The 18,620-nt window shown below is 45.0% G+C and overlaps 1 protein-coding gene across 15 annotated transcripts in view; it reads left to right on the top strand.

The window, feature by feature from the left end:
* The window catches only part of AP2B1 (adaptor related protein complex 2 subunit beta 1), a 1,113,451-nt gene that overhangs the window by 275,994 nt on the left and 818,837 nt on the right, over positions 1 to 18,620 (top strand). For all 15 annotated transcript variants that reach the window (XM_069614911.1, XM_069614900.1, XM_069614904.1 and 12 more), the window contains one exon: positions 13,729 to 13,849. In XM_069614911.1, coding sequence (XP_069471012.1) covers positions 13,729 to 13,849 — 121 coding nt within the window. The remainder of the gene's footprint in view (positions 1 to 13,728; positions 13,850 to 18,620) is intronic.

Genomic DNA, 18,620 nt, shown 5'->3' on the forward strand with positions numbered 1-18,620 from the left:
GATGCTCTTAAGGGATGTTTTATCATTGTATGTATTATGTTGGTTTTATGTGTTTTATGGATTTTTGCAATCCAAAATAAACTTTTTGGACTGACTGACCGCATCTGCAGAGCCATGGCAACTAGTACGACAATGCACAGATTTGCGTGGTTGACTCTGGATTTTCTCCTGACATACAGTCCAGACTTCTGAATATGCCCTTTGACGACACTCATCTATTTAGTAAGAAAGCTGATGACCGTTTAGAGAAGTTGCAAACTTCCAAGGCAGCGGCCAAATCCCTAGGAGCTGCGATAAGACAAACTCCAAACCGCCCCACAGGTGCGCCATTGAGGGGAAGGTCCTTTCGCCATTATTCCACATTTGGAAAATCCAGAGGGCAGCCAGCTTAAAGAGGCCAGAGACGATTTACCCGTGGTGGATGGGGCAGAGGTACATAAGCCGCAGCAGCAGGGGCTACCTTACCCTCAGCCTTTGCGTCAGCCGCCTCAAAACCTCTGAGGTTTATATCACAAAACAGCAGTAGGAGGCAGGTTAACTCAACATCTGACAGAATGGCAGGCTATTATGTTAGATGCTTGGGCATTGGAGACAATTACACAGGGTTACTGCCTGCCTTTTCTGCGCACACCTCAGTCATCCACCGAGGAACAATTATTTGAAGTTTCCAGACCCGCTCCCTATGCAGGAGATTCTATACCTGCTAGAAAAGGTGCCATAGAACCGGTAAATGTAGCGGAGAGGAACAAGGGTTGGTACTCCCCTTACTTTCTAATTTCGCTAAAAGGACTGAGGAATGAGACCCATCTTGGACTTACGAGAATTGAACAAATTCCTCAGGAAGGACAAGTTCAAGATGGTTACCCTTTCTCAGATCCTTCAGGCCCTCCAGCTTCAGGATTGGTTGGTATCTCTGGACCTTCCGGATGCTTACTTTCATGTGCCAATCCATCAAAAGCACAGAGTACCTGAGGTTCGCCATTGGCAACTCTCGCTGTCAGTTTTGAGTTCTGCCATTTGGGTTAACCTCCGCCCGAGGATTTTCACCAAGCTAATGGCAGTTGTGGCAGCGAGTCTCAGGAGAGGGGGATATTCACGTCTACCCCTACCTGGACAATTGGCTGATCAAGGCCAGTTCCCTGAAACAAGCCCTGAAACATCTACACCATACCTGCCACTCTCTCCACAGGCTGGGCTTCTCCCTCAACTTGAAGTCCCACATGATACCATCACAAGACTCCAATTTATCGGAGCAGTCCTGTATGCAATCCCTGGGAAAAGCGTCGCCTCCAGAGGTGAGGGTTCAAAACATTCTACAGATGGTGACAAAATTCGAAAATGCCCAACATCTCCAAGCCCTCAAATTTCTGAGGTTGCTCGGCCTGATGGCATCCTGCATTTTTCTCGTGCCACAGGCTCGCCTGCGAATGAGATCTCGTCAATGGGCTCTCAGGACCTAGTGGTCAGTTCTCAGGAAGGATGTCCGCTCTTACAAATCCCAAACAGTCTCATTGGACCTTCAGTGGTGGGCCTGTCGGGGGGGAAAACCTCTTGAAAGGAGAACCTTTTTGGCAACCATGGCCAGAGATAACAGTAGCGACGGACGCCTCACTCACGGGGTGGGGAGCCCATACCGACGATTTGACAATCAGCGGCTGTTGGTCTCCATCGGAGTCCAAACTACATATCAACCTTTGAGAGCTGAGGACAATCAGTCTAGCGCTGAGGGCCTATCTGCCCTCTGTACGAGGAAAGAATGTCCTGATAATGACTGACAACACAGTGGCCATGTACTTCTCAACAAAAGAGGAGGTGCAGGGTCAATACCACTGTACAGAGAGGCAATGCAGCTCTGGTTCTGGGCAATACAAGAAGGAATCTCTGTTGGCAGTACACCTAGCCAGAGAGAAGAACACGGCGGCAGACGCTCTGAGCAGGCAGAGCACAGTTTCCCACGAGTTAGATCAAGAGATCTTTGTCCTTTGGGGAACCCCTCAAGTGGATCTGTTCGCAACCAGTGTCAACAGGAAGTGCAAACTATTCTGCTCAAGGGGATTTACCTACAGGGGACGTGTTTGTGGTGGCCTGGGAATTTCCCCTCCTCTACGCGTTTCCTCCAGTCCCCGTCATGCCTCATGTAATATGGAGCTTGAGGAAAACCATGATCCTAATTGCCCCGGATTGGGCCAGGAGAATGTGGCACGCAGACCTTCTAGACATGTCCATCTGTCCTCGATTCGTCTTCCACAAAGAGAGGATCTACTCTTGCGAGAGCATGGTCAGGTTCTCCATCCGGATATCGGGACTTGAAGCCTTCATGCATGGTTTCTGAAAGGTTGAGGTACAAAGATTGGGACCTTCCGCATGACGTAATGGAGGTTTTGCTTTCGGCAAGAAGGCCAGCATATTATTAAAATGCCCTTTGTAATTCCATTTTTGAAGGGGTTCACCAATGTCTACCCCCCCAACTAATTTTCAAGTTCCCCTGTGGGACCTAAATTTAGTCTTAATGGGTACTCCTTTTAAACCCCTTCATTCATGCTTGTTGAGATTTCTTACCCTCAAAACTGTCTTTTTGATGGCAATATCGTCTGCCCGAGTGAGTTGCAGGCGCTATCCTGCAAATCTCCCCACACTGTCTTTCATAAGGATAAAGTCGTCCTACAAGTGAAGCCTAATTTCCTCCCAAAGTTTGTTTCAGAATTTCATATCTCCCAAAAAATAACCTTGCCTTCCTTCTACCCTCCTCCTCATCCGGGGAAAGAGGAAGAAAGGTTTCACAGAAAGCGTGTTTTGAGTTTCTATATTGGCAGACTAGCAAAATTAAGACTGACTGACCAATTGTTTGTGGGATTCACAGGTCATAAACTGGGCCTAGCCATCACCAAGCAAACCATTTCTAGATGGATCATTCTAACTATTGTGGAATGTTACAAATTGGCAGGTAAAGACCCTCCGGAGCATCTGAGTGCTCATTCAACCAGGGGTATCACAGCTTTGTCAGCTCTTCAAAGGGGAGTTCAAGTAAAAGACATTCAAATGGATTGTGTCCTCCAACGTATTCCACATCTTTGACATGTAATGTCCAATTTAGTTTCTCGGCTAGAGAAAACTTGTTCTTTGCGCAGCTGCCACATGGTCGTCTGCACACACCTTTAGAAGGTTTTATTGCTTGGATTCCTCCTCTAGCTGAGAAACTAAATTCGGGAAGGCAGTGTTGCATTCTGTGCATACTTAAGGAATACAATTTTTACTCCCTTCTATATAATTACTGTTTTGGGAGGTTATCAAAGATGAGGAATGTGTGGGAGGACACAATCCATTCGAAGAACAAGTTACTTACCCTTGGTAACGTTCTTACGACTGGATGGTCTTCCCACGTATTAATTATCGCCCCTCCCATCGTTGCCCGCAGTAAAACTTCCCTTGTAATTGCAGTCTGCGCTCTCTCAAGGGTTGTAACCGTCTCATCCTGGACAATGTCTAACACTTCAAAACGGAACTGAGCATCGGACGCTGCGCACGACTACTTATACCCGTGATGACGTTGTCGAGACTGAAGCCTCCGAGGGACATCGACTCGACAGGCATACACGTGCAGCGCCCTCTACTGAAAACAAATTTCCAAAGCAGCCAGCTGGATATGGGAATATCAAAGATAAGGAATATGTGGGAGGAACATCCAGTCGAAAGAACATTACCATGGGTAAGTAACTTGTTCTTGTGTGCGAATTCCCTTCAACCTTGGAGACCCCCAGCTCTTTTGCTGGACTTTAGGACTTTTTAATTTTAACCCTGGCGTGAGTGATTATTTTATTTCTCACTCATGTGTTTTGACCTCATTTGGATTATTTCCTCTGTTTTTGGAGTCTGACAAACTCCATAGGCATCTGTTTTGTATGGTGACGCACAGCACCTTTTTTCTCTGTAGGTTCAGCACACACACCATCTTATGTGGAGTGCTCGGGGGTTACCCAGTAGCCCCTTATCCTACATTCTCATGTAAAAAAATGTATGTTACCCTCACTACTTTAAATGGCTGGTGGCATTGGTTTAATTTTCTTACCAATGTGCTTTTCTACCGCAGGCTGAATCCTCAGCTGCATCATAGCACCCATGGGTGACAATTTTGTCAAAATGGCCCCAGTCTTCCTTTTTTGCCATTTTCTGCTTGAGGTCTTTCCTGGATTTTACACTTATGCATTGAGCCAGGTTTGAGCCCTTTGTTAGTTTTTGCCTTTGGCGGGCTTCAGCCCTGAATCCCGCCTCTGGGTCCAGTGTGTCTGAAAAGGCAGGATATGAGGGAGGTTCTTGAAACTCCCCTGTCCTTTGTCACTAAGGATGCCTGAAATTAACTAGTCCTGATTGGCTGGCTTTCTGTGCATGAATGGGAGAAACCTGCTTAAAAGGCAAGGGTTTTGGGACTACCAGACTAATGGGGCCTTGTTTTGAATCAATGCACAAGGCTAACCTTAAAGCACTCGCATACAAGACCGCCTTTCTGGTGGTGATCACCTCTATAAGGAGAGTTGGTGAACTGCAGGCCCTTTCAGTTCAGGACCCATTTGTCACGATTCACAAAGATACGGTCAGATTCTAGAAATCCATTTTAACAAAAACCTTTACTAAATACAGAGTTAAGATGATCTGAATTATCGCAACAAAACCCATGAAATTCAATGTGTGAAATGACGACTACCTTAACTCAGAGTCCCCCGTTTCCCAGCCCAATAAAAAATAATTTCGAATGCATTGTGTCCTCCCAAGTAATCCTCATTTTTTGATATTCCAATATGCAGCTTCAGCTGCTTAGGAAAATAATTTCGGCAGAAGGCACTGTGCGTCATTGAAGTTGACTTGATGTCTCTCGACGGCTTCTGTCTCGAAGATTGTCATCGAAGCTATATATAGCACATGCAGTGCCCGTTGGCTTCAGTTCTGTTTTTCCGAGTAAGCTTTTGCTTTGTGAAATAGGGCACGCTTTATAATTTTCTTCGAAAATTGTCGGTCTTCGCTCCGACTACACCAAAGATGAGGTTTAAAAAAATGCCAAGACTGCGACGCCAAGATGTCGCTGATATACCCACATCGAATGTGCTTGTGGGGTCTCGGTGTGGAGCATAAGACCTCCCCATCGGCCTGTCGGAAGTGTCAGACGGTGCCTGGAAAAGCTCTGAAGGAGGGTAAAGAGAAATTGGCGGTAAGTAAACTCTCCAAAAACTCCCCCTCGACTACCCCATCGAAAAAATATTCTTCCGATGAAGTGAGGGATGACTATCCTCAATGGAAAAAGTCTAAAAGGTCCATGTCACGAAGTGGCTCTCACCACTCCTTGTCGTCGAAGAAAAGGCATCATCAGTCGCTTACTTCGTCATCCTCTGACGCTTCTCCTGAGAGGAGTATATCTTGCCCCACTAAGGACTCTACTCCAGCTGAATGGGAATCATTCAATCAGGAAATGCTAAAAATATTCCAGAGACTAACACTCGAAGCAAGTAGGCCATGCTCCTACCGCGCCTTCTCAAGCCGATAAGGAAAGGGCTCGAGTCAAATCCTGCACACCCTTGGAGAAGGCGGCCTGATTCTCATCGAGAGCCGTCGAGGCCTCGACACAATGAAAAATCATCGAAAAATCCTTCAAGCCATCGGAAGTCTATCACGCACCAATTCCTGACAAGTCGAAGCCATTGACGCCATCAGTGCCATCGACACCCAAGGTGTCTTCATCAAAGACATCGACTCCATCGGCATCAGGCTCGAAACCATTGAAGCCTTCCACGCCATTGCCAGTAATTTAGAAAACCTTCACACCTTTGCCTAGGAAGTATTTCCTTAAGTCACTCACGTCCATTTATGAGGACAAAGATCCACCCTTTGGATTCTAATAAGCCACTCCTAATGTCCCCGATAGCTTTATATCAGATGAATCTAGATTGCAGCCCCTGCGTGAAAAGTTAGACTGCCACTGGAGTGGACATTTCACCAGAGTTGGATTTTGGTAAGCCAGTACCAGATGAACACGCAGATATCTCTTACAGACAATTAATGATTATCATTGATTATCTGGGATGGAGCAGGCCTGCTCTCTCATTCGACCAGTAAGACCTCACAGATATCCTGGACAAAGGTCCTCAAAGGGATCCTATCCTACCCCTTTGTCGCTCTACAAAAGAGAGTAAGTTCAAATTGGGAAGCACCAGAATCAAGTCTGGCAGTCAATATAAATTTGACAAAACAATATAGGCTGTCAAGTATAGACCCCAGTTACTTGTCAAAACATCATACCCCAGAAAGTCTGGTGGTGCAAGCGGCAACTGCTACCTACAAGCAGGTTGCCTATCCGACCATCCTACCAGATCAGGATGATAAACATAGCCTGGTCAAAGAAAGTCTTTTCTGCTGGGAACATGGCTCTCAAATCAGCCAACTCTACATGTGCCCTTGCGAATTTCCCCTACGCCCTATGGGACTCTGGATTTTCGGCGGATGACTGTATTCCCGAAGGGGAAGAAAGAGATGGCTTCTTGACCATTCTAAAAGATGGCAAAGAGGCCATTGTGGGATGTATTGACCCACTCCACTGTGCTATGCGGCATCACTCTGATACTTATGGTGCAAGAAACAGCAATAATGGCGGCAAAACCCTTGTTTGCACCAAAAACCGCGTCCTGCTGCACACAAGAATGGATGCACAACCTACCACCCATGGTGCGTTTGTGGTGGGATAGAGCACACACTGCAGAAAATGTGCCAGTGGGCTCCATGACCAGCAAACAGAGTGCAGAAGGAGAAGCAGCGCTTTGCAAATGAAACTCCAAAATGTGCCTATAATTGACATGTGCTTTGTTGCTAAAAACTCAAAAATGCCTATACACAACACTTCTCAACATTCAAAATCTTGCCTGGCGCTATAATTCATGTAATCTTATGAGGCATTGCGAACATACAAAGTCCTAAATGTGAAGAGCAAAACATTTCTTCAGAAAAAACGGATTGTCTGTAAACTGACAGCCCCTGTCAAAATCTGTGTGTAGTACCTTGGGCTGCCTGTGGATGACAGCTGTCAGAAGAGCCCCTGATGAAGCTTCAAAGTATTAAACTAAAAGTCTGCTGGATTAGCAAACATGAATTTTGCTAGAAGGAATACAGATCTTAGTTGTGTTTTTGATCCCCAAATGTAAAGCTAAGAAAGTAATGTAGTTATGTTTGATGCAACAAGTTTAGGTTTTTCCGGAGTTAAGAAGTTAATTAGCCTGGCTGAGCTGCAAGAACTGGAAAAGCAGGTTTCTCCCAGGGGGAGGGATATCCTCTCAGAAGAAACTCACTGGGAGATTCTAATTGTGGGTTAGCCCAGACTTTTGTCTACAGAAAGAGAAGGAACAATGGCACAGCTTCAGCCCAGGAATTGAGGTGTGAAGGTGGTCGTTATCTGCTCCTGGAAGGGACTCACAAAGGAGGGGCTGTTCTTGGATTGCAGGGAGACACAAATGGGCGGACCATTTGCTGTTAAGCATGAACAAAGAACAATTTTGAAAGACTCATAACTTGTGATTTAAAGTGGTGAAAAATATATAAAGGACAGATCGGTTATTCTAATTTTTGGCTGCACGTTTCAAGAGACGGTAGAGCTGTGTTATATGTTCTGGACAAGAATGGCAATATATGTGGTTTTATGTGAAATTTATTAATATTAGATATGTGAAAATTTACACACACATCCCCATGTTGAACGCGCACATTTGTGGTAATTTGTAGAAAATTTGGAAAAGGTGTTCATGGCGAAAAGGATAAAATTCTGTAGAAAGGTGAAACAATATCCCACCGCTGCGGGATTTTGAGGAACAGCTACTACATAAAATATGGCATCTTTGTGTGTGATTTGGGTAAAAGGTGACCGATGTAGAAATATGTATTTAGCATGAAATCCGATTTTGAGACCAGTAGCTAATGGGAGGTTTGTAAGCACTGTAAAGCAAACCTTAAAATGTGACATCATCCGAACCAATCACTCAGTTGCAAAGCGGAGATGAGGTTTTGATCCAATCCCAGCTCACATGGGCGAGCTTAGCTAAGCCGGCCCATACACCCATTTTGTGATGTCATTTGAAAGGATAAATAGAGACAGCTGACAACACACTTTCCTGATTCCAGCGAAGCACTCTGATCCAGCATTCTACATCCAGCTTTAACATCCTTCCAGGTCCAGATGCCAAGATTCTTGCAAAGCAGTAGAGAACTATTGATTTCAGCAAGGCCTAAATCCTCAAACCTATTCTTGCAAACCACTGAAGCCCTGTGGTGTGAGAAGGCCTTTTGAACTAGTATCCTGAAACTCTCTGGCTTGCTACCACAAGGCTTGCCTGAGGAACTCGCTATCCAGCTGATTGAAATACCCACAAACAAGAAGGGAAGATCCTGTGCAAATCTGGTGACCGGCCTAGCTGATCCAGTCCTGTGCCTGATGTGCTGTTCTTCCTTGACAGATCCAACCCATGACCAGATCTGATGGTCCAATTTAATAACTTATTCTGTAAGTATTAATAGGAAGAAAAGTGACCCTAATATATCTGCATTGTATGATCCCAATCTCAAACCCATCCCATCTTTCATTCAGAACCATAGTATTGCTAGAACTATCTTTGCGCTAACTCTTTTCTCATCTGAAATAGTAGAGTATCCACAACAGGCGTGTTACGCTGATCACGTGACTGTAAAATCCATCTGTGGCATTCGCTTTTTCATAGTCATAATCTATTGTACTCAACCCATCTGTCATTTTCAAAAGTGCATTTCTGTTTTACATTCTTGCGCCTATTTGCAAAAACGACTCTTACTAAAACCTCTAACTCCCTCAGTTTTTTATGATAGAAGTGAAATCTCCACTCCTACTTGTACCTAACATGCTTAGCTATCCATAGAACCCAAAACCGCAGTGCAAAACAGTGCGATTCACCCGTTATTGCGAATATCGCGCAAGGAAAAGTTTGCCGCAAATTGAAATTCTGAAAGGTTTTTACATGTGTGAAATAGCTTTAAACTGATTCCCACTTTGACTTTAAGATTTCAAATGTTTTCTTCTGACTAAATCATTGTTTGTGATTATGTGCAACTGTTCAAAGCGGCTCCCATAGGAATTTATAATAATTTAAGTATTTTTGACCACATTTAGTGTTTTTGCTCAGTCAATTCCAAAGACAATTTCAAAGCCATCCTGACAGCTGAAAAGTCAATTCCGTTTTTCCCTTATGTTTGAAGCGGGAAGGTCGGAGTGATATTCTGTTTGATTTGTGCTATTCCTGAATACGTGCTCTCTCCTCACATCTATTTAATTGCATATTGGTGGGTTGAGGGGTGTTGCAGGGGGAACTCCTAACCATAGTGCCATCTGTTCTAAACCAACCCAACAGTATTCTTTTCAGTGCTGCATTTGTTTTTGAGCTAATTACTTTATTCATAGTGCATTAAAGATATTATTCAGTGTTCTATCACCCCATTGGTGATTGTTGTTACCTATTAAAATATATTGTGAATAAATTTGAATACATAGATATTTACCTTTGCAAACTAGCCTGATTCCTGTTTCAGTATGAACCAGGAATAAGGGTGTGATATGAGTGGTATATCGTTCAGAATATTGAACTTATAGATACAAATAAATAAGGGTTTCATTTGCGCGCTACATGCTGGGCGGGACTTGTGTGTGTGCTGGATTGAAATAACTTACACCATGTGCGAGTCTCTTCTGTCAGGTTTGGATTCTGCTGACAGTATCAGCAGAGCCTTGGTGGCAAGCACTGTGATGAGCAGGTTTGCGTGGTTAAGGAAGTCTGGATTTGCACTTGACATGCAGTCTAGACTCCTTAATATGCCTTTTGACAGGTCTCATCTTTTTGGCAGCAAGGCTCAAGAAAGACTTGAAGCTGCAGACCTCGAAGGCGGCAGCCAAGTCTCTATGGGCCGCTATTAGGCAGCCTCAGTCCTTTCACCCCGGTGGACCGTCTTGGAGGGGTAGATCCTTTCGCTACTACTCATTTGGAAAAGAGAAATGGCTTGTCAAAGAGGCCAAAGAAGATTCCCTCGTGGTGGACAGCCCACCCAAGCAGCAGCATCTTTACTATCAGCCACTGCTTCAGCCGCCACAAAACCTCTCTGAAGTCTTGACTCGTGACACCATGGTGGGAGACACTGTCTCAGCATTTGAAAGAATGGTGGGGTATTACTTCAGATGCTTGGGTATTACAAACCACAGCCCAAGGTTACTGCCTCCCCTTCATTCAGAGACCTCAGAATCCTACACTGGGAAGATATTAGTTAAAGGTTCCAGATCCATACCTTGTGCAGTAAATGTTGACCTTGCTAGAGAAAGGTGCTATAAAGCCAGTACATGTAACGGAGAGGAACAAAGGATAGTATGCGCCATATTTCCTGATTCCCCCCCAAGAAGGACAGTTGACTGAGACCCATCTTAGACTTGAGATACTTGAATAAGTTCTTTAGGAAGGACAAGTTCAAGATGGTCACACTTTCTCAGATCCTTCAGGCCCTCCAGCTCCAGGATTGGATGGTGTCATTGGACCTTCAGGATGCTTATTTTCATGTGCCAATCCATCTCAAGCACAGAAAAAGTACCTGCGGTTCGCTGTTGGCGGTTCTTATTATCAGTTTCGAGTTCTGCTGTTCGCGCTGAACTCCCCTCTGAGGGGTTTCACCAGACTGATGGCGGTGGTGGCAGTGAGTCTGAGGAGAGGGGAGATTCAAGTCTACCCCTACCTATACGATTGGGTGATCGGGACGCTTTCTCCCGAAAAGTCCTGGATCCTCTCAGCGTGACCTGCCACTCTCTCCACAGACTGGGCTTCTCCCTCAATTACAAGAAGTCCCACATGACACCATCTCAAAAGCTCCAGTTCATTGGGGCTGTAGTGGATACATCCTTGGGAAAGACCTTGCTGCCCGAGGTTGAGGGTTGAAGACATTCTGCAGATGGTCACCAAATTTCAGAGTGCCCAGCAGCTCCCGGCCTTTGACTTCTTGAGGTTGCTTGGCCTGATGGCATCCTGCATTTTGCTGGTACCAGAGGCTTGTCTGAGAATGAGATCCTTTCAATTGGCTCTCAGGACACCATGGTCTCAATTCTCAGGCAACATCTCAGGCCTACTTCTGTTTCCAAACAGGGTCGCACAGGATCTCCTGTGGTGGGCCTGCAAGGACAACGTTTTGTAGGGAGAACCTTTGTGCCAAGCATGGCCGGAGATCACCGTAGTTAGACGTCTCACTCACGGGGTGGGAGAGCCCACGCCAATGATCTGACAATCAGCAGTCGTTGGTCTCCATCGGAGTCCAAACTACACATCAATCTTGTGGAGCTGAGAGCAATCGGACTTGTGCTGAAGGCTTTTCTGCCCTTGTTATGGGGAAAGAATATCCTGATAATGACGGACATCACAGTGGCCATGTACTAGCTCAACGCGAGGTGAGGTGTAGGGTCACTACCACTGAGCAGAGAGGCAATGCAGCTCTGGTTCTGGGCAATTCAAGAAGGAATCTCCCTATCGGCAGTACACCAGGCCAGAGAGAACGCAGCGGCAGATGCTCTGAGCAGGCAGAGCAGTCTCCCACAAGTGGGAACTAGCTCAAGAGATCTTCACCCTTTGGGGAACCCCTCAAGTGGATCTGTTTGCGACCAGTGTCAACTGTAATGGCGAACTGTACTGCTCCAGGGAATTTCCCCGAAAGAGGAGCTCTAGGGGACAGGTTCGTAGTGGACTGGGAGTTTCCACTTCTGTGCATGTCTCCAGTCCATGTCGTTCCTCACGTGATCAGGAGGTGGAGAAAGTTTGAGAAATCCATGATGCTTATTGCCCCAGATTGGGCCAGGAGGACGTGGTACCCGGACCTTCTGGACATGTCCATCTGCCCTCCAATACGTCTTCCACAAAAAGAGGACCTTCTCTAGCGAGAGGAGGGTCGGGTTCTCCATCCACAGGTCAAGACACTCAGCCTTCATTCATGGTGTCTGGAAGACTGAGATACATGGTTTGTGACCTCCCAGATGACGTAATGGAGATCTTGCTTTCGGCCAGAAGGCCAGCAACAAAATCTTTGTACCGCTGCGTTGGAATACATTCTGCAGTTTGTGCAGGCATAAGAATGTGGACCCTTTTTTATGCAAAACTTTTCTGCTGTATTTGGCCAATCTGGGGCTCCAGGTTGGGACCAAGAAAGGTTATTTGGTGGCGCTTTCCATATTCAAGCGCTTGTCCTATTTTAAAATTCCTTTGGTGATATAGTTCCTAAAGGGACTCACTAATGTGTTCCCTCCATCTCCCTTTCGGGTTCCAGTTTGGGACCTTAATCTTGTTTTAAAGTTTCTCATGTGTGCACCATTCGAACCACTACATTCATGTCCCTTGACTACTAACATTCAAAACATCTTGTTAGTAGCGCTAACATCAGCCCGTAGGGTGAGTGAGTTGCTGGCACTATCTTCTAAACCACCTTTTATGGTCTTTCATAAGGACAAGGTCGTCCTTGGGGTCAAACCTTCATTTTTACCTAAGGCCATATCAGAATTTCATTTGGGACAAGAGATGGTATTACCAACTTTTTACCCTCCGCCTCATCCTGGCAAGGAAGAGGAGAGACTGCACAGACTCGACCCACGGAGGGCTTTGCAGTTCTACATTTCAAGGATGTCAGTTTCGTCTGGATGACAAACTGCTTATAGGATACACTGGTCATAAGCTAGTATAGGCTGTAACCAAACAAACATTGTCCAGATGGATTACATTGGCTATTACTGAATGCTATAGGCTGGCTGGGAAAGATCCCCTAGAAGGCTTGATAGCCCATTCCACTACGGGCATGGCTACTTCTTCTGCTCTGCAGTGAGTGTTACGATAAACAAAACATTGTGAGGCAGCCACTTAGTCTACAATTTACACTTTTACAAAGCTTTTCTGCATTGATTCCACCTTAAGTCCGGTTGGAAGTTTTGGGAAAGCAGTCCTTCATTCTGTTCACAATAACCCGTGATGACAACATTCTTACTCGCGCCTCCAAAACAAACAATGCTTTTGGAGTCCATCAAAAGATGAGGAATACGTGGGAGGAACAGCCAGTCGAAAGAACGTTACCAGGGGTAAGTAACTTGTTCATCATAAGGAACAGCTAAAGGGGGTACGCCCAAGTTAAGTTGAAAATCACTTGCCAAACCTGCTGAATATGATGGGTTTTGTTGCGCTAAATCAGATCTTAACTCTGTATTAACTAACGTTTTTTCTCTATATAAATATATATACAGTGTGAACATGCCCTTATTTCTTACTGTGTGTTGTAAAGTACCCTGTACCTTTTATCTACCCTGTGCCGTTCTTAAAATGATAGGTTTGACTCCTCTGCCACGCTTGGCCATTGTAGCGTAAGGCAACCTACTGAGAAGCCCGGCAACAGAATTGTGGATTGGTCTTACTGAACCTTTTACATTGGATCTAGGAAAATCCTGCTAATAAGTTTCAGTTGAAATGGAAAATTTGACTTAATAGTGAATGCGTGGGGATGTAAACACACAGATCAGAATATCTTAACTTGGTCTTGGCTATTTATATGTAAAATCATAATCGTGTGAACAGTTTTTTCACCAGTAATGCCTTTCCTCAATCCTTTCTCCTCTACAGTATGTTCCTGTTCATTCCTGACACAATACCTTTCCTTCTTTGTGTTCCACAGGCCTGAAATTTTGAAGCAGGAAATCAAAGTTTTCTTCGTGAAGTACAATGATCCCATCTATGTGAAACTTGAAAAGCTGGACATAATGATCCGCCTGGCGTCACAAGCCAATATCGCCCAGGTCAGTGGCTGAAGACTGTTTTGGAGTTTTAATAAAGTTCAATTTATGTTAGGACTGTAGAGGTCTCTCCTTTTAGTGTATAGGCCTCCAACTCTTAGTATAGGCCTGAACTACCCGAAAGGATTCTGAGCAATGGTTAAGCAGCCAGACTTACTCTAGGAGGAAGAAGGGCTGTTGTAGAGTACAAAGACCTTTTTAAGCATGCAAGCAACCAAGAAGACGCCTAACCATATTTATATGTAACTGCAAGTGTGTATTTATTAAACATACAAGGCAAAATTAAGTTAACTTTTCAGTCCACGTAAGTAAAAGGGACATTGTACATATGTTAGGCAAGATTCTATGCAGTACCCTTTGGGTCCACTACAACAACCCTGACCTCCTGGCAATAGGAACCCAACCTTCAGTATACGTCTGTACTACAGAGGTTGGTAGAGTGTTGAGTAGCCAGGCTTATCTCAAGCGGTGTCAATGTGATCTGTATGGGAGTTACACAGAGATCCACAGTGACAGGTATTCAAATAAACTCTTACACAAGGTTTCTTGATTAAACCATTAACCTATTTAACAGTCAGTTAGAGTAAGCCTTCTTTAGAAGGGGGGCAATATAATAGTAACACACAAATACACTCCAATATGCACACACTTAAGATTTCTAAATCAGTATACTTAGTAGTACTCCCTTTTGGGATGGCACACACACTTCCTACACCCTAAGGTGACTTTAGTAACTAGGACACTGGGGACATTAATATACCACTGTTTGCATTTAGAATCAGACTTAAGAGTTGATTAAGGAAAAAGGTTATTGGCCTTGTTCATAGTGTTCCTTGGAGACTTCCAAAACTCAGAAAATAACATCCGATCCTTTCCACCAAAAATAGGTCAGACCTTTGTGTCGAGACTATGGTATGCCGACGACCTGATCCTACTGGACCAGACCAAAATTGGACTTCAACGCCAATTAGCCAATCTAGTAGCATACATGAAAGAAAACCACCTCGAAATAAACAAATCCAAAACCAAAGTCGTCGTCCTCTCCAAATCTGCAAACAGCAGGGAAAGAAAAAATTTGGAAGGCCATACCTGGTACCTAGACAATGTCGAGATCAAACTGGTCAAAGAGTACAAGTACCTAGGCATCTGGATCGACAACTCGCTGAAAGAAAGCACAATGCAAAAATGTCTATGGGATAAAATAAGAAACCTCCCAGCCCAGACAAGAGAAGTAAACAAAAAATTTGCCAAATGTTCACTGTCTCCAGCCATACAATTCTACAAGTCAAGTCATCCTGACCATGACATAGGGAATGAACGCCTCCTTAACCATGCCTGCATCAATCTGGTTGCTACTTGTGGAAATCGGTCCTCGGCCTCCCCAAATCAACCTCTATGGCTGCAATCCGGCACGAACTGGGCCTCCTCTCCCTAGCGGCAGTAGTGGACAAGAGCGCTATGCAATTGTACAGGAAGACTCTACAAACCAACACTATCCCAGTCTATCAAGTAATTGCGGCAGAAATCAAAAACAGGACTTGTAAACCACTTAGCAACTGGGTCAAAACTCTCCAAGGAAAACTCGAAGAACTTGCCTGCACAGAAGAACAGCTCATCGGCAACCCGGCAAGAGTATCAACCAAGATCGAACTCCAAGACTGGATCACCACAAACGACAAAGTTCTCAAACAAACTAGTACTGCACTTTCTGCCAGTATACAACAAGTTAAGATAACCACTAAAGTTCTGTGAAAAATTTCCAAACAAAACGCTACGAAAGCTCTTAATGAGAGCTCGACTAAACCAACTACACACCAGGGAAGTTTTAATCACAAGACGTCTGGCAACAACTAGCCTCTGCCGTCTTTGTGACAACCAAGAGCAACCAGAAACAATAAGGCATCTCCTCACGACCTGCCCACAACTGACCAAAGAGAGAGAAGCTTACATCTCGCCACTTCTATCCTATCCATCGGCGACAGATGAAGCAACGATTTGGACGCGGTTAATATCTGGAGAATCCTCAAGACAGGACAATGGCATCTGCCAAATTCCTAGATGCAGCTTTAAAGAAAATCAGCATCTCGAGAGCAGTACCAGACCCAACACAGGTCACAACCGCCCAAATCACACTCAACGCTGCAAATCCTCCCACCTAAGTGGTGAGGTGATTACCAGAAAACAGACATCACATAACGACTTGCAAAAACCTTTTAAATGGTTAAAAGACAAGTAATAATTATAATTTTAAAAAAAAAAAGAAAAAGGTTATTAGAACAGAACAAGAGATCACACAAATATTCTGAAGCAGGTAAGTACTTTTGGTAACCCCCAATGCAAAGTTGGTTAACCCCTTTCTGGAAGGAAGACCAAACACAATGTCAGAGGGAAGAAGAGTCATTCAGGGAGCCAGGCTAGGCAAAAATCAATTGGGCAAAAGTCTAAGTGAGCTGAAGCACTTCTTGCAGGTAATAAGTCTTGCACAATGTTTTAGAAGTCTTTCTAGAAAAGAAGAATTCAAAGCAGGGCCACAAGTTTTTTAGGCTTGTGAAGTAAAGAAGCTGTTGGCAACTCTACAGAGCAACCATAACAAGTCTCAGCAACAGAGAACAAGTGCAGTTACACGACAAGAGGCAAGTTCTCTTAGACCGTATAGTACCTTTAGGTTGAAGAAAAGTGCAGCAGATTGCTTCTGTTCCTGGGCAGCTCTGCAGATCCTGGTGTCCTGGGACTCAGTCGTGGGGACAAGAGGGAGGACGTCTGGGGACTCCTGCAATGCAATGGGAAGGTCATCAACCGCAACCGGCAATCTTCAAACATATGGCACTTCGGTGTTTCCGCTCCTTGCGTCTCCGCAAATAGCAACACTGCGGTTCCTGGCTGTCGAGATGGACTTTCCTTTCATCTGGGGTCCAGCACTCTGTTGAGGTAGCTCAGGCTCGGTCAGTCCTGCTTTCTGGGAGTCCGGAGGATCTTCCTGGAGCTCTTGACCATCTTAAAAGCAACACACGTGATCTGGTGTTCCACTCCCTGGCTAGTCGGTTCCAGCAGCAACTGCGGTGGAATTTCAACCAGCTCTAAGAGGATGTCCATGTGGCTTACTTTGGAGTTGATTGGTCCCACCAACTCAAGAGGGAGAAGTTGGCCTTGCGGGTCTTCGCTAGTCGAAATGAAATTGAAGTTTCAGCACAGCAGCAGGGCTTTACCGGGCAAACCAACAGTCCAGGAGTTGCAGCAGGCGTCCTCTTCAAGTTCCTCCTCAATTTCCTCTTCGGATTCCTTATCCAGTGGTCGACTCTGCCTTGCAAGCCAAAAAGCCTCTCATTTTTATGCAGGTTTCTCCCATTCATTTCAGCCTAGCTGTCAGTCACCCAGCATTGTGGCTGTCCTTGCCAGACAGCCAGCCGGCCAATCACCTAAGAGTGCATTCCTGTGTCCTAGCAAACTAAGCACAGGGAGTTTCGGGTACCTCCCTCGCTTCCTGCCCCCGCCAGAGACCCTGGAGCCAGAAACGGCTTTCACTCGTGACAAAACAAAGGGAACAAACATGGTTTGGCGCGCAGAGTAAATCTCAAGAAGGAATTTTCCACAAAGAAACTGCAAAATAAAGAAGACCGGGGCTATTTTGACAAAAATGGCACCCTTGGGTGCTTTACTGCAGATATGAACGCAGCCCGCGGTAAATGCATATGACGGTAGTTAAAAGTAGACCACTGCCACCAGCCATTCATCGAGGAAAGGGTAACACAACATTTTTACATGAGAAGCAAGACCAAGGAGCTACTAAGTAACCCCTCCAGCACCCTATTGTAAGATAGTGTGTGCTGGTTCTAGAAAGTTACAAGTGTAAGCAAAGTCTATTTCACTTCACTGCTCTTGGAAACAGGAGTTTATCCAAGAGAAGGTATTTAAACCTTGGGAAAATCTAAAAGACTTCCCTGTGCCACTGCACCGAAGGTGCTGTGACACAATGTAAAAAGATGATGCCCATGGAGTTTGTCAGACTCCACAACCAAAAGAGTTCAAAATCACATTGAAATACATGAGAGTGGGGAAAAGGGTCTCGCTCTCCCCAGGCAACAAATTAAAGTCCTAGAGTCCAGCGAAAGAGCGGTGGGTCTCTAAGCTAAAGAGAAATTAGCACATTTTTGAGAATTCTCCCTAACAACATATATACAGTAGGACTTTTGCAGTTGTATCTCAATTCAAGTGTAAACCTTACGATAGAATTCAGGCAAGGGAAAGAGTTTCTTAAGGTTAGCAAAAGTACTCGTTAACCAACAATCACAGAGTGATAATACTGGTAGGTAAAATTATTTTACACACTTGTAGAATAGTTTGAAGCAATTCAAGGTAAGTAAAAGCACTTGGGCAATTAAACTCAGAACCACAGAGGGAGAGAGGGACGGGCGTTAGGCCTCGGCGAATGTGCATGGGCAAACACAGGAGCAGGGAAGCAAGGAACGGTTACCGCCTGGTCGATTCAGCTTGCTTTCTCGGTACAACACTTTGAAGAGGGGACTTCAGTTAGCAGATTATTGCCTCTGATGGTCCACCAAAGTTCATCAAGGGATGGCCCAAAATGCAGGACGTCTTAAGACTGGTTGGTCCCACCAGTCTAAGGGAGGAAGTCGTCCGGATCCGAACTTCCCTGTTGCTTGGAAAAGAAGGCTGGAGGAGCAGCAGTCAATCAGAATGCTCTGGAGTCCTTGGAGGTTGCTGCAGACGTCCTATTCGTCAGAATGGATCTTCCAGTGGTCGACTCTGGCTTCAG

This window comes from Ambystoma mexicanum, chromosome 9 (assembly GCF_040938575.1).
Source record: "Ambystoma mexicanum isolate Mex_15411 chromosome 9, UKY_AmexF1_1, whole genome shotgun sequence".
Taxonomy (NCBI): Eukaryota; Metazoa; Chordata; class Amphibia; order Caudata; family Ambystomatidae; genus Ambystoma; species Ambystoma mexicanum.